Raw genomic sequence first — 16,898 nt, 5'->3', positions numbered from 1 at the left:
CCCAGGGCCCCAGACCACAACTATTTATGGCATTTTGCAACCACAAAGCACCAGTGCAACTTGCAAATACTATTCATACATGAAGTTGGGAGCTGTTAGTGTGTTTCCAGCTCACAATGAACAAATCCTCACATTTAAAGGCATGCCACAAGAACAGTTGAACTTTTTAACTGCTAACATCTGACTGATGACCGAGAGCTTCAAATTCAGAGCAGAAGCATCAACACTTCCTGTCTGAGATGAGCCAGGTGCTTAAAAAAAGCATCAATGGCTTTACTTAAGTTTGTTTTTAACAATACTTTATTTAACTAAATTATAATGGAACTGTATTTAACTTTATTATAACAGTAATTTATTTTACTTGATTTCAACAGTACTTTATTTTACTTGCTTTTAACTATAGTTTATTTAATAATTTTGTATTCTAGTAATCTGCATTAGTTTAGAGGAGATTTCAAAATACTGAGATATATATGGTGTATCGTGATATAGTCGAAAAATATTGCAATATTATTTTTAAGTCATTCCCTTCACACACACACACACACACACACACACACACACAGACCAACCTCTCTAGCTCTCCCTCTGCCATTTTCCGTGGGCTATTTTTTGAAATCTTTCGCGATGCATTATTCGTAGTTCATATACTTGACTGGCTCATGGAGTGTCGAGAGGAGACGAAGGGAGGGGGCAGTATTGCGCATGCACAGCTTCCGAAGAAGACAAAATAACATCTCCAGGTGTATGTGACCAAAAATCATTTACCCTCGGTTTCATTAATTTTGAAATCGTTTGACCTCAAAATTGTATTTGCGATCACCAGACGATTAATTGCACAGCCTTATTGTGTGCACATCGGGGCCGAACTCCGCTGTGCGCGATACATCTGGAGATAGATTTGTTTCACAATCTGTGTGTAAATGTGTAATCTGTAAATATAAAACACCTTCCACAAATACAAAAACAAATTTGTAAACTCACAAAAATATTTTGCAAGTATAAAACAGATCTGTAAATACACAAACACATTTCACAAATTAAAAAAATATCTGTGAATACATTAAATTAATTTGCAAATAAATCAAAAGCATTTGTGAATATCTTCCTAACATTTACAACTTTCAAACAGGCGTGTGTTTGTGAACTCAGTTTTTATTTGTGAATCGAAAAAACATTTGTGGATCTCAGTTCTACACGTGTGGATTTGTGTTTTACACACACGGAGTTTTGAAACAAACTTTCCGCTGGTCCAAATGAAAATGCACTCGTATCACTCAGCCATTTTCGGATAGCACGTGGTCACCCAGCTGATGACGTCATGTCCACATGTCAGAGTAAGAGCTCGCAGTGAACCGCACCGTGTTTAGGTAGGTTACATTGTTTTAGTGAGGTTACATTAACTGTTGTAAGATAGTGGCAACACCCTGGTTAAGGTCTTTGATAGAACAGCTGTTGGTGTTGGTGGCTCTTTTTGTTTAGAAATGTTGTATTATAGTTTTATTGTTCATTGTTAATATATAGATTGCGCTAAGTCAACGTGAGCTACTGAAACGGCTTCTGTTGCCATGGCAACAGTAAACATTCATGTTGCGGGCTGGGGGGACGAAAGCAGGGTGCAGCATTTTACACATTGTAAATAGACCAGAAGTCAGTACCATCCAACCTGTAAAGAGGGCCATGGTAGAAGATGCTGGTGACTGACATCCAGACATCTCTCCACAACCTTTCAATGCTAGTGTAATCAGTAGAACATTATGGGGTTTAAGATTTAGACATTTTCAGTACAGCATTTAAAAGACCATTTTATTGTTAAACAATAAGTAAGGGATAATGTATAGTGAGCCTCACTATACATTATCCCGCTTAGAACATGGCTTAGGCTACTACTAAAACATTCAGTGATGTGACACAAAATAATGATTAAAGCACGTTTTATCGATTCAACATTCGCAAAAAGAAATGTGTCTGATCTAAATGTGATGTCCTGAAAATGCTGCATTTTGCCACTCCGATCCTATTTGGCCTGTGTGGACTAACGTTTTTTGATGCTCCTCAGTCTAAGGCCATTGCTGTGGCGTCCCTAGCAACGGAGCAGCAGAGCAGCGGTGATAAATCAAGAAATACACAGCAGAATTTTGTTGATTGACCAATCAGAATCAAGTATTTAAGAGCGCCATGTTCTAAGTACCACTGGTGGTGTGGTGCATTGTGGATCGGGCAGCAGACCAAGGCGGGGGCCTTGGCGGTCAGTATCCTCGGCTACGGAAGTTGGCTCTTGGGACATGGAATGTCACCTCTCTGGCAGGGAAGGAGCCGGAGTTTGTGGAAAAGGTTGAGCGTTACCGGCTAGATATAGTTGGCCTCACCTCGACACATAGTTCCGGCTCTGGAACCCAAGTCCTTGAGAGGGGTTGGACTCTCTCCTTTGCTGTAGTTGCTCCAGGTGAGAGGCGGAGGGCCGGGGTGGGCTTTCTGATAGCCCCCAGACTCTCTGCCTGTATGTTGGGGTTCACCCCGGTAGAGGAAAGGATTGCTTCCCTGCGCCTTCGGCTCGGGGAACGGGTCCTGACTGTTGTCTGTGCTTATGCACCGAACAGCAGTTCAGAGTACCTGCCCTTTTTGGAGTCCCTGGGACGGGTGCTGGATAGTGCCCAGACTGGGGACTCCATTGTTCTGCTGGGGAACTTCAACGCTCACATGGGCAATGACAGCAGGACCTAGAGGGGCGTGACTGGGAAGAACGGCGTGCCCGATCTGAACCCGAGTGGTGTTCAGTTATTGGACCGCATCCCGAGGGCAGAGGGGGACATTGAGTCTGAATGGGCCTTGTTCCGCTCTGCTATTGTCGAGGCGGTGGTTGCAAGCTGTGGCCGCAAGGCCGCTGGGGCCAGTCGCGGCGGTAATCCCCAAACCCGCTGGTGGACACCAGAGGTGAGGGAAGCCGTCAGGCTGAAGAAGGAGGCCTACAGGGCATGGTTGATCTGTGGTTTTCCGGAAGCAGCTGGCGGGTACCGGCGGGCCAAGCGGAGCGCAGCAGCGGCAGTCACGGAGGCAAAAACTCGGGCGTGGGAGGAGTTTGGTGAGGCCATGGAGAAAGACTATCGATCGGCTCCAAAGAGGTTCTGGCAAACCGTCCAGCGCCTCAGGGGGGGAAAGCGGCAACTTGCTCACACTGTTTACAGTGGGGGCGGGGAGCTGCTGACGTCAACTGGGGACATTGTCGGGCGGTGGAAAGAATAATTTGAGGAGCTCCTCAATCCCACCAACATGTATTCCAGTGAGGAAACAGAGCCGGGGGTCTCGGGGGCGGGTCGTCCAATTTCTGGGGCAGAAGTCGTCGAGGTAGTGAAACAACTCTGTGGCGGCGGAGCCCCGGGGGTGGATGAGATTCGCCCTGGATATCTCAAGGCTCTGGATGTCGTAGGGCTGTCTTGGCTGACATGCCTCTGCAACTTTGCGTGGACATCGGGGCAGTGCCTCTGGAGTGGCAGACCGGAGTGGTGGTCCCCATGTTCAAGAAAGGGGACCACAGGGTGTGTTCCAATTACAGGGGCATCACACTTCTCAGCCTACCCGGTAAGGTCTACTCCAGGGTGTGGGAGAAGAGGGTTCGGTTGATAGTTGAACCTCAGATTGAGGAGGAGCAATGTGGTTTTCGTCCCGGACGCGGAACCGTGGACCAGCTCTCCAACCAGTCCACATGTGTTTTGTGGATTTGGAGAAGGCTTACGACCGTGTCCCCAGGGGCATCCTGTGGGGGGTGCTCCGGAGTATGGGGTTGGTGGCCCCTTGCTAAGGGCCATCCAGTCCCTGTACCGAAGGAGCGCGAGTCTGGTTTGCGTGGCCGGCAGTAAGTCAGACCTGTTCCCGGTGAGAGTTGGACTCCGCCAGGGCTGCCCTTTGTCACTGGTTCTGTTCATAACTTTCATGGACAGAATTTCTAGGCGCAGCCGAGTGGTGGAGGGTGTCAGGTTCGGTGACAGGAGGATCTCGTCTCTGCTTTTTGAGGATGACGTGGTCCTCCTAGCCCCATCGAACAGTGACCTCCGGCTCTTGCTGGGATGGTTCGCAGCCGAGTGTGAGGCAGCTGGGATGAGAATCAGCACCTCCAAGTCTGAGGCCATGGTCCTCAGCCAGAAAAGGGTGGATTGCCCTCTCCAGATCGAGGGGGAGGTCCTGCCTCAGGTGGAGGAGTTTAAGTATCTCGGGATCTTGTTCACGAGTGAGGGTAGGATGGAGCGGGAGATTGACAGGCGGATTGGGGCGGCGTCAGCAGTGATGCAGGCGCTTAACCAGTCCGTTGTGGTGAAGAGGGAGCTTAGCCAGAAAGCGAAGCTCTCGATTTACCAGTCGATCTACGTTCCAACCCTCACCTATGGTCACGAGCTGTGGGTAGTGACCGAAAGAACGAGATCGCGAGTACAAGCGGCCGAAATGAGTTTCCTCCGCAGGGTGGCTGGGCTCAGCCTTAGAGATAGGGTGAGGCGCTCAGACATCCGGGAGGGACTCGGAGTAGAGCCACTGCTCCTCCACATTGAGAGGAGCCAGTTGAGGTGGTTTGGGCATCTAGTAAGGATGCCTTCCAGACGCCTCCCTTGGGAGGTGTTTCGGGCATGTCCAACCGGGAGGAGACCTCGGGGCCGCCCCAGGACACGCTGGAGGGATTACATCGCCCGGCTGGCCTGGGAACGCCTTGGAACAGCTGACGGAAGTGGCTGGTGGCTGCTCTAGTGGACAACACATGGCTTGCGCATTCCCCACGCTATGAAATAATACTGTATAATTAAGTAACATTACGACACATGAAGCAAATACTCGGAACTACTTTCTTGAGTAAACCACTGGGCAGAGTGACACAGTGCGCAGCTGAGACAGTGCCATAGTTATTGCTTGTAGCCATTTGCGGTATCGTCAGCTGGACACACCAGAAGGTTTGAGGAAAGTTTACAAGTGTTTTTGTAAATCATGGTTTACACATGCATTGCATGCATTGCAGTAACAAGCCGAAGACATGGAGCAAAGTGAAGTTTCACGTAGTTCCAACCAGTAATACGGACATGATGAAACAATGGTTATTTGTGCTGGACATCGACCCCAACACGCCTGTGGAAATGGTCCGAAAAAAGTTTGTGTGCTCCTGCCATTTATTACCGGAGGACTACGCTGAAAGGATGGAGCGCAGAAGCTCAGGAATGGTTCAAACTTCTTTCTTCAAAGATACTGTAGGCAGATGTTAGCAGATGTTAGTGGTTTTCTTGTGCAGTGGGAAAGGGGCTAAAGACTGAGAGGTTCATTAGTGACAGCTGTTTGGCTTGTGTGTAGCTATGATTGAGGGCAAAAGAAATGATACTGATACAATGCACTGTGTTGTATTTATATAGTAGGGCAGAAGTTGCGTTGAGGATGGCTTCAGTGTATTGTTGATGGTGTTTACATGCTCAAACACATAAACGGGATACTCAAAAAAGCTGATTATAAAGAGGTTATTCATATCCACATTAACGCACGCATTGATTAACTCTTAACTTATCAGCTGAATGGGCAACCTGTGTTCTCAGTTGATCTTCAGTGTAGTCTCTACTGTTGTTTATGGCACCAACTGTTCTTTCAGGGATAATTTCATGTCTTGATTCCAGTCTTTGTTTGTACCCTTTCATCTTCTCATTGTCAGTGCTCACACAATGTGTCTGCTCTATCACCTGAACCAGGTGAGAGTTCATGACATGGTTCACGTCTGGTCAACAGATCATCATGCACGTGAAGTGGTTGCTCAGTCTCCCACCTGTTTCTTCCCTTCCTACAGCGTGTGCTGCCAAGGACCTTGCCTCTAAAACAGGAGGTCAGGTTGGATGTGAAAACCAGTATGCCTACGAAGAATACAAAGAGGAAAGGCCTTGCCACAGAGCCCTATCTAGTGTGAATGGAACTACTGTGTGGTCGATCCCACAGGATGTGCTGTGACATCAAGGCCACAATCATAAAAGTGCTGCAGAAATGACTCCGCTAAAAAAGTTTATTTTTCTTTCTGAGACAAAAACACGGCTCCTAACATTGGTGACCATTGGTGATCATTTTCAGATACAATGACACTGAAACAAATTTTGAGTTGGGTGGGTGATTCTAGCTTTCCAGTGATATCAGTATTGTTTTTGTGCTTCAGATATTCAGCAACATATGTCACATTACATTCGTAACAGCAGCGGTTTGTGAAGTTTAATTGATTAGTCAATCCAATCTGATCAGCTCATATCGACTGTGCCAATGAGAGGAACAGCTGCTGCAGCGAGGGAAAGATAACTTTTCACTTTCACTGCACCTTGCACTGCTACATCTGTGCCCAGAGTATGCTCTGCTCTCCAAGAGTGTGGTGCAGTGAATAACCAAACGATGCATATATTCCAACAACGCTCCTAATGAACATTTCATTTCCAAAAATATGAAATCAATATGTGGCGGCAGATGTTGTTATTGTGGCAGGCTCCCACATTAAATGAATGTGTGGGAAACCCTGCACTGTACTCCAGGGGCTGTCCGGGGCTGAACAATACATAGAAAAGTTGGGGTTTTGTAACCAGCAAAGTAACAGAAACAAGTGTATCTGACAAGGTGCAGGAAGATGAGAAAATAGTTTATGTTGCTAGCACTGTGATTGAGCATACAGGTTTCAGTGGACTTGACAGTAATCACAACTTTGATCAGTTTTTTTTATGTAAAACTCCTGGGATTCTTTTGATCTTTGGACCCTTAAGGGAATATCAGTCATACAGAAATAGACATATTTTCAGACTTAATCATCCCTTTAAAGGTAGGGAGTCAACTTTTTACATCTCTCTTGTTTACCAGGCTAGTAAATCTAAGTTATATTCTGGTGCCCAGGTTTCCCTTGAAAGGAACCAATAAATGAAATGTGGAGAATTTAATCAATCAATCAATCAATTTTATTTATAAAGCCCAATATCACAAATCACAATTTGCCTCACAGGGCTTTACAGCATACAACATCCCTCTGTCCTCAGGACCCTCACAGCAGATAACCAAACTAAAGATGTGTAGCACGTCTATCCTGACAAAAGTTTAAGATTTATATTTTGATGCGCAATGCTTAGTTGCTTAGAACCAGCTGAAGCCGGTTGCCGGTGGGCTCCTGGTGGGTTTTAAGAGGTTTCAGTATTCTGAAAGCAGACTAAAATCTACTGGACAGTGCCTTGTTACTATAATGTTAAGTCTTTAATTCATAATTCCAGGGAGACATAGAAGGAGGAAGGGAGAGTGGAGATGAGTAGATCTTCATGCCCTCTAGGGTTGTGCCGATGTCTTTTTTAAATGACGATGCAATCGCGAGGTGTGGGGGGACACAGCGCGTGTGTGGAGCATGCGGGTGGGGGGGACAACAATGCCTCCGCCCACTCGACACAAGCATACTCGGACGTACTATAAGTGGAGCGGATTCCGCGAGGAATGTCCGCAGTCATTTGGGCTTTCATAGTCGAGCGCACTTCAGCGTTGTAGTTTCCTGTAAAAAATGTCCGTGAAAAATCCCCGCGATGTGAAAAATACATGCCGAGCAGTCACTGGTGCGCGGAGCGGAGTCTGCGCGGTCGTAAAATCTGAGCTTTGCGCGCACAGGGCTTGCGGACGTCCGCTTTGAGTCCGCGCGGACCTCCGCGGAATCCGTTCTGCGTATGTTCCGCCCGAGTATGTTCGGGCCGAGCGCTGAACAAACCAAACAACACAATGTCAGGAGAAATTGAAAAGATATGCCGTCTATGTAAAGTCAACTTGCTAATTAAGGAGCCATTACATGTTCAAGAGTTTTATAAAGCTGCTGAAATGCCAAAGAGAGGCTATAAGTGAACGTTTCAGCGGCGACGCGTAATGACCCCCCCCCCCCCCCCGGGCGATGACATTGTTCATCGGGGATTTCACTAGATGGCGATAGGACGATAGGATATGGACAAGATCGCCCAACTCTAATGCCCTCGCAACAGGGATACTCAGTTTGCACTTCCTGGGGACCACTTTTGGAAAATGACAGTAGGTCAGGGGCCAGCCAGCAGCACCACATGTAAAGGCAGGGCCATTTCTAGGATTTGAGGACTTCGCTCTTTTTTAGGCAGTCTGGCATCTTAAGCTGCTTTCACAACAATGTGCGGTAACTCACATGGGAGTTGGAGGGGGGCATGTCAGGCTGTGGATCAAACAACAGGAGAGACAAAAGTCTAGATGCTAATTATCATCAAAATGAATTGACCCAGTTGTCTGCTGCTCCTCATGGTGATTAATTATGGTGTCCTGGTTTGGCCTGCGCTTTGACTTCTGCTTTATGGCTAGTTTGGACAATTAAGCCCATTAAGAAAATGTGAAAAACGAAATCACCAGTCTGTTTGCTTCTGCCTGTGTTCTGTTTACCCATGGTTATATGTAGCCTCAAGAAAAGCACAGAACCTAATCAGCTCATGTAGCTTCAATCAGATACCTCAGCTTTATAAAACAATGAAAAGTTAAGCTTTGCAAACTTGCTTTATTATAGGCTTTATATTTTTCCATCTTATAGATGAAGTTTTGATTAAGACTAGAGATGCTGATGAAATAATCTCAAGGTCTACGGGAGAAAGAGTCAAACTTCAGTTTAAAGAAAAATCACTAAAAAGTCACAAAAACATCAGAATCAATACGTTGTGAGGGCATCAAGATGCAATGTAAGATGCATTCATGTTCTTTGTAATGCCTTTAATCTCTCTGTTCTTTCCCTTTCTAGGTTGGTGTTCTGGGTGGACAACACAAGCGCTCGTCAAGTAAGCAGGGCTTGTTGCCATGCACGAGGGGCTTTACTCAGGAGGAATACAGCATCGAAATGGACCAAGAGCCAGCAAAGGGACAGGCCGTCTTCAACGGTCAGCACACACACGCACGCACGCACACAGATTTGGAGCGGGGACAGCTACAGTAATAATCTTCTGCTGTTGGGTGGGGGTTGTTATTGAATCCCGCTGATATTTGAACCATAAAGTAAGATGCTTTGTTAAGACTGAGTGTGAAGTAGGATTGGATTGATCTACTCCTTCTGTTAGAATGAATGTTGTCCAGTCTGTTGATTACTACACTTTACAGTGGACTTCCACATTTGAAGCCTTTAATTTGAACAAAGAAAGACAACCTTGACTTGGCTGGATCTCGTAGGAGGTTTCTTTTTTCTGGGATTTTGACTTGGACATGTCCCAGGTTCATGGGGTTTTTGACTCAGACTTGATTCCTGGGTGGTTTTGGCTTGAACTCGTCCTGCGATCTTTGCGGGTTTTGACTTGGACCTGCCTCAGATTCATATTTATTTTAATCCAGTGGAAGAGGGATTCTTCCTCAGTTGCTCTTCCTGAGGTTTCTACCTTCTTTTTTCCCTGCTAAAGGTTTTTTTGGGGGAGTTTGTCCTTATCTACTGTAGGGGGGCAATTAAGGACAGAGGGATGTGGTATGCTGTATAGCCCAAATTGTGATTTGTGATATTGGGCTTGGCGGCATGATGGTGTAGTGGTTACTGGACTGTCGCCTGACAACAAGAGGGTTCCTGGTTCAATCCCAGGAGGGAGCCCCTCTGTGCGGAGTTTGCATGTTCTCCCCGTGTCAGCTTCCTCCCATAGTCCAAAGACATGCAGGCACGGGATAGGTTAAGTGGTGACTCTAAATCACGCCCGTAGGTGTGAATGTGAGTGTGAATGGTTGTCTGTCTCTATGTGTCAGCCTTGTGACAGTCTGGCAACCTGTCCAGGGTGTACCCTGCCTCTCGCCCAATGTCAGCTGGGACTCCAGCCCCTCCGCAACCCGCAAGAGGATAAGCGGTTATGAAAATGGATGGATGGATATTGGGCTTTATTAAAAAAAAAATTAAATGGAAATTGAATTATCCTGATTTGGGTGCAACTCTAGTGTGTGAATGGTTTTCTAACAGGGTCTTTCTCATTGGTGATAATGCTGGTTTGGATACCTCTTCTGTGCCCTTTTATGTTTTTTCAATTCTTCATTTTCACACTCTTAAAGGAGTAGGGTAAACGTCCCTATTAAGCCCACCAAATCTGCTTTTCAGACATTTTTAATATATACCACCCCAATTTCAGTGAGAACATTTTAGTTAAAATGATAGTCTAATCTCTCATTTGAAGTGTCAATAATTCATTTATACCAATTTTTAATGTTTTTATTGTTTAATTTGTCAAAATATGTCAAAAGTGTGGCATGGGCTTAATGGGTACTTAATGTACCCTTTAAGCCCATGGGTGTTCCAAATAAGCCCACTTCATGATTTGTTGATAAATAAATATATATATTTTAAAATCTTAACAATCCAAACTTGTTCTATTAAAATCTGTAATCTCTTAGTTCTCAATAGCTATTTTCATGTTCCTTTTTGTTGTGTTGTCAACACAGAAAAAGCTAAACTTACAGCATATCTTCTTTGGAATGTAGCCAAAAAACTATTCATGAACAAACTCAAAATTATAATGAAAATTACTCATCAATACTTCATCTTTCAGTATGTGTTGTTATTTTGTCTGTATCTCTATCATACATTGTACTGTTGGCATTTGGAATTGGCCAAAATTTCTGGTCCAGCCAGCTGGTTGAAAGTGCAGATGTTTTTTATCAAGATTTCTGAAGATCTAATGACTAAAAGAAAAACAGTTTTCAGGTTCAATACTAATATTTTAAGGATAATTAGTTTAATTTATAAAAAAGAATAGCATGCACATACATTACTTGTTTACAAAACAAAAATATGTTTGCACCAGATTTAGCTGAAGGCTCATTTCCATCTGTAGTCCTCTAACATAAAACATGAAACACAACAAAATACACAATCCACAATTAACACAAAGGAGCACACAACATCAGATACAGACACATCATAATACATATATAACAATCTCACGTGACATGCACATGTATGCCCTGCACGCTGCATGTTACATAATGCTATACGACATATGATACCACACAATATGCATAAATAAATGAGTCAATTTCAGTATTTACAATGTAACAAATAACTTTAACTGATTTTTAAAACTTTATAAAAACACAGGTTAAAAACAAACATTTAAAACCATTGTGGAGTAACATTAAAGACCCCCTCCAAGTAAAATCCTCAGTGAGAGAGAAAGAGTAGTGGGGAAACCCGTGTTGAACCAAGTATTAATCAGCAGAGTACTTTTATATAAGCTTACTTTAAAACATGACTGGAGGTCATTCGAAAATTATTGCTAATGTTAGGACAGAATGTAGGCCTATCCAGAATGAATTGACCTATGCAGTATCACGTAGGGCCCTATTTAGATGGTCTAAAGCGCAAAGCACCAGGCATGCGGCGCATGGGCGTGTCCCAGTCACTTGCTAGTTAGATAGCGTGTTTTCAGACTGTGCGCCATGGCGGAGAGTCTAAAAGGGTTGGACTTACTCTGTGAATTAGTCATGGTTGTGTTTTGGGCGTATCATTCAGTAAGCCAATCAGAGTGTCACCTCTCATTCCCTTTAACAGAGGCGCGATTGGAGCGCACGGCGGATAGCTAGTTAGATGGCGCACCGACTGGAAAGAGTGAGCGTTTTACAGTTGAGGAGACGATAACTGTATCTCTATATCGACTGTCCCGTCTCATCTGATGACAGATCAAAGGGGATTGGCACCGTTTGGCACCGTTTGGCACGTTTGGCACGCGTAACGGAAACCCAACCTGATTTGATTAACACAGCTGCAATCTAATAAGCTCACATCCCTCTCAGCCAGCCACAAACAGCCACAGCATCAGATAGGGAGTATATATTCAGCATCTGTCATCTTAGAAAAGCCAAAAGAAACAGAGTGAGACTGCGAGAGAGAAAGAGAGAGCGCGCACGCACGAGAGAAACGCTGTCAACACATTGTAAGTTATTCAATTTTATTTTAACCCGGGAGGTTAGAGAGCCCATCTCCCTCTCCAGCATCCTGAACCCCCCCGCCTGAAGGTGCAGGAAAGGCTGTTCCCGTGGCTGCACCCAGGCCGTCTGGTCTGGCGAGCAGGCTGCGGAGCTCCCCCCGGGTGCCCCTGGCTGTGCGGCGGGCTGTGCGGCCGCTGTGCATCCTCCTCCTCCTCCTCCTCCTGACAAGATGATCTTCAGTTTTACGTTCTAAAAGCTTTTTTTTTAAACATACATTTGTACTTGCAGGGCTATAAGTTTTAGTTCACAGAAGCTGGTTATTGTTGTGTTTATGTCAAAATAAAGTTTATCAAACGTTTTCAGATCTTTGATTTTGTGATTTACATGTTCATTTTACAGGTTATGCATCATCAGCCTGTGGAGGTCTGCATGCAGTTCCATATATTCGGACACTGCAACTTGGACCTCCCGGATTATGATGATCAATAACTGCAGTTAGATCATTCTGATTAATGACTGACCATTAAGACGTGTTTCTGATAAATATTTTAATGTGCACAATAATAACCTTTCACATTGTAATCATATTTTTATTTGTTATCTTTTGCATATGTGTGGCTGCTCCGTGTGTGTCGGAGCAGAGTGCACGCCTGTTGTGCACCCGCCTAGAGATGCATATTACTAACTTGATTAACGGCGAAATACTGCACCGTTGACTTTAGACCAGGTTTTTGTTGGTCACTGGCGCATTTGCTTTTTAAGTCATCTAACTAGCAACGCGCCATGATTGCGCCTGACCACTCCTCATTTTTAGACCAACATACCCAGAGAAGCACAAGTTCATTTGCTAGTTAGACGACGAGGGCGCAGGGCATGAAAATGACAACTGCGCCTGCATCTAAATAGCAATGACACTTGCGACATGGATTATGCGCCGTCCGCCGTCCGCTTTAGACCTAAATAGGGTCCGTATATTTAAATTTGGGTATTTTATGGAGCTGATTGATTAGGTGAGGTCAAAGTTGGGCAAAATGTTTCAAAAAGTCAAAAGGGAGAAAATCTCCATTGAAACACAGTCAAGTGGACTTAATGGGAGTAGGTGGGTTTAAAGGGAACTTAAGTGAATTTCTGGTTAAAAGTCAGAATATTTTATTCTACATACATGACATTAAAAAACAACTACATGAAATGAATCTATATATGCTGCACTAACATAACATAAAAAATGTCAATTGATCATGCACTGAAGTAATTAGCTATACTTATTTACATCCACCCTAAACTGTGTGATTTTTTTGCTTGTGTTCCCTTTAAGCCCACTTGGTAAAAATGTGAATTAAAAAATAAATAAAGATAAACATACACATTTATTATCTATTTAATAATAATAATATATTCTGCATACAAAAATGTAAACTATACATGCTTATCATGCTTTATGTCATTGCAATGAACAATGCTATGCAGCAACTGTATTGATGCAGCATGCGGGCTGTTTGCTAGCATGCTAAAACGCATATTTTTTTTTAAAAAAGATGATTTTTTTGGGGGGGCTTTTTGCCTTTAATGGACAGGACAGATTGAAATGGGGAGAGAGAGAGAGAGAGAGAGAGAGAGAGAGAGAGAGTAGGGGTTGACATGCAGCAAAGGGTTGCAAGCCAGAGTCGAACCTGTGACCACTGCAGCGAGGCATCGCCTCTGTACATGGGGCGCCGGCACTATCTACTACGCTACCGATGCCCCTAAACTCATATTTTGACTTCAAAAGAAAAAGTATGTCTAATTCGTGTAATATTCTAACATATGTTTTATTCAAAGCACTAATCTCTTAAATTTTGATAACAAATGAGTATTTACCAAAAGCAGCATTAGAAATATGAAAAAAATGCTGTTCTGATGGCACCAATATCAAAAGTTTTTTTGCAGCTTCTTCTGGGAGCAGCAGGCACATGTCACACATGTGCTTCAATAACTCAATATCAACAAATCTGATTGGCTTACAATAAAAAATATAATTTATGTAACAAGCAGCTTCATTGGAAGTGGGCTTATGTGGTATGTGGGCTTAATAGGGACGTTTACCCTACTTCACCCACACAATGAACATTCCTAAATCAGTTAGTAATGCTGTGTTGCCTTGAATTCATGAAGGTGATTAGACTAAAACTTGTTCCCCACTGGCTTGTTTTTGTCTCCATGTGTCTTTACTGAGACAGATGTGTGCTGATAATCAATATCTCCTCACAAATGACTTTGCCGTCAGCTGCCTTTGCTTTTTGTCTCTATACAGTGCTCAGAGCCTTTGATGTCTGTGAATTAATAGCCCCTTTTACACTGCCAGATTTTCTGCGAATGTTGGGCCATTTTGCCAGCAAGCTGCGAGCGTTTAGACACACAGAGCTGGATTGGCGAGTTGATCCGAGGTGCCCAATTTTTAGTCTACCCTTGTAGGGTAGACGTATTGGCGGAACCCTTTTGGTTTAAACAGAACGAGGTGCCCTTTTGCCATGGGAGGGGCTGTTGACAGTGTTGGGGAAGTTACTTTTAAAAAGTAGTGTTTGCTCGTTACTCGTTACTTCTTAAAAAAAGTAATCCCTTACTTTACTTAGTTACCCTCTGGGAAAAGTAACTTTTTACGTTACTCGTTACTTTTACGTTACTTTTATGGTGCTTAACTTTGGGTAGAACCCCATCTCATTTCCTAATGTGAAAAAATCCGAGTTTCCCACTGGTATTTACCACTTTGGTGATAAAATAAAGATTAAAGAGTGAGAGTTAATTTGTGTTAACTAGGCTACATGAATTTGTTACATGACAGATTACTACTACGAATAGCCTATTTGCCAGACCTGCTGCATCACTGAATGAGGAAAATATTAATATTCACAGACACTATCTTTGAACAAATAGTGTCATATTCATGAATAAATCATTTTCTGTTCTGTTATTACGTGTGTAACTGTGAGACTGTGTTTGTGTAACAGACTCATACTTTGCAGTAAGCTACAGACCTGCACGAATAAATTAATTCATTTTCTCTTCTGGTATGGTATGGTAGGCACTTTATTAACCCCTCGGGGGGAAATTTCAATGTCACAGCAGCAATTTAAAATACACAAAATAGGAGCTGCTGCAACAGGCTGCCGTTCACACAGCGCCAGGAAGGTAGGCAGGTTATGATTGTTCTGTTTTCTGTTAACACAATGCTGCATTTTATTGATGTTTTGGGGGTCGTTTTGATTTCGTTTGAGGTTCCGGGGTCGTATGTTGCCCATGTCTGAGGTCTGACTAGCGAGGTTAACGTTACATTAAACAACACTTACCCAGCCATACAAGTGCAGTTCGCTGTCAGTATATAGTTGGTCGACTTGTTCAGAATCGCCCAGGTCTTGTACATTAGTTAACGTTACTGTTTTGTGTTTTGTATTACAATAAGCTAACCTGTATTCGGTTGACAAACCGTTAAAATAATCCGAGGAGGCGTGTATATCTTCCATATTCCTCATACGATTCTTGATTTTGGCACTCCTGTCTGTACTGTTGACATGGCAACTGTCACAGTTCCTGCCTAGTGCGCAGCTGAGGCAGACAGGCAGTGTCACCGTCAAATCTGTCCCAGGGAAAAGTAACGTTGTGCCCAACTGACAAAGTAACTATGTTCCTTTACCATATTTTCAGTAGTAACGCGTTACACTACTTTTACCCAATAAAAGTAGTAGTAGTAGTAGTAGTAGTTACGTTACTGTAATGCGTTACTTTGTAACGCGTTACAGTAACGTAACTACTACACACACTACTACTACACACACAACACTGGCTGTTGATGACTTGTGGGAGGAGCTGTTGATAACGCCGCACGTGCGACCCACTGGCGGTGGACTAACAGGAAACAGCTGATAGCAGGAATGAGCAGCTAGTAGCAAGAGGGAAACACAAACCTGACAGACACTGTAAAGATGAGCAACTGGGGAGACAAGGAATTGCCGCCCTCCTTGCTCTCGCAATCGAAGAGGCCATTAACCGTCAGATGATGGGAACGGTAAAGAACGGGCTGACTTACGAGAGAATCGCCGAAGGACTGACCAGTCGCGGCTTTCCTCCTACATGACTGTTTACGTCACACGCTGAGCTACATGTTTTGTTACTTGCTCACGCACTCCCCAATTTTGCTTTTATACTGCCAATGCTGAAAGAAGACTGATTGGGCTTTCCTGCAAATTTGCACAATTCCTGTTTAAAAAGGGCTAGTGTGTCACTGTGGAGAGCACTCTGCCTTTTTAATGTTAGTGAGTGGGAACTGTTGGCATTGTGTCTGAGTGTGATAGTGGTACTTAACAGATGCTCAGGTGAGGGTTTTGTCAGGCTGTTTGGACTGAAATGTTACCAGTTTGAAGCACTGGATTATAAAAATGCCTTGCAACATCTACTGCTGAGATGCTGTACAGTAGGAAGCCCATGGCTGTTCAGTGCAAGGCTGTGACCATGTAAAACTGTATGAATATGAAGCAGGCTTTTGCTCTCTGGAGAAATAAAGGTCAAGCAGTGACTTGCCTTTGCTGGGGTTAAATGAGTTTTTCTGTGTATTTGTGATTTTATTCTGATGGAGTGTAGAGCTGACCAGCCTTGTCTAACCAAATCAAAGTATCGGGCGAATATCCCACAATAACTCAGATCAGAGAAGGTGTGTTTGTATCTGTGTGACCACATGTCGTTGTGCTTCAGTGGACTTATATGGGCTCTAAGATGTGTAACAAGGCACTATGCTGACACGCGTACTATGCCAGCAGGGACTGGGGATGGAAACAGAGCGCTGTACACACACACTCTGCCCTGCTGTCACTCATGGGTGGCAACACAAATGATAAATGTGCTCTTATTAAATCAGCGTCGTTCTAAAGTACTGATTGTAATAAAACAAGGTATTGTACCATTTTTAACAGCAGGGTATAGTGATATCTTATCAGTATTGGTAAACCGTGCAACACCAGCTG

General features: G+C 43.9%; 1 protein-coding gene across 1 annotated transcript in view; it reads left to right on the top strand.

Annotated features, from left to right (window-relative positions):
- The window catches only part of LOC117253819 (cadherin-2-like), a 469,385-nt gene that overhangs the window by 67,318 nt on the left and 385,169 nt on the right, over nt 1-16,898 (top strand). Inside the window, exon 2 of the mRNA XM_033621526.2 lies at nt 8,762-8,897. Within this exon, the coding sequence (XP_033477417.1) occupies nt 8,762-8,897 (136 nt within the window). The remainder of the gene's footprint in view (nt 1-8,761; nt 8,898-16,898) is intronic.

Source organism: Epinephelus lanceolatus, chromosome 6 (assembly GCF_041903045.1).
Source record: "Epinephelus lanceolatus isolate andai-2023 chromosome 6, ASM4190304v1, whole genome shotgun sequence".
NCBI lineage: Eukaryota > Metazoa > Chordata > Actinopteri > Perciformes > Serranidae > Epinephelus > Epinephelus lanceolatus.
This window is presented reverse-complemented; position numbering and strand designations above follow the sequence as displayed.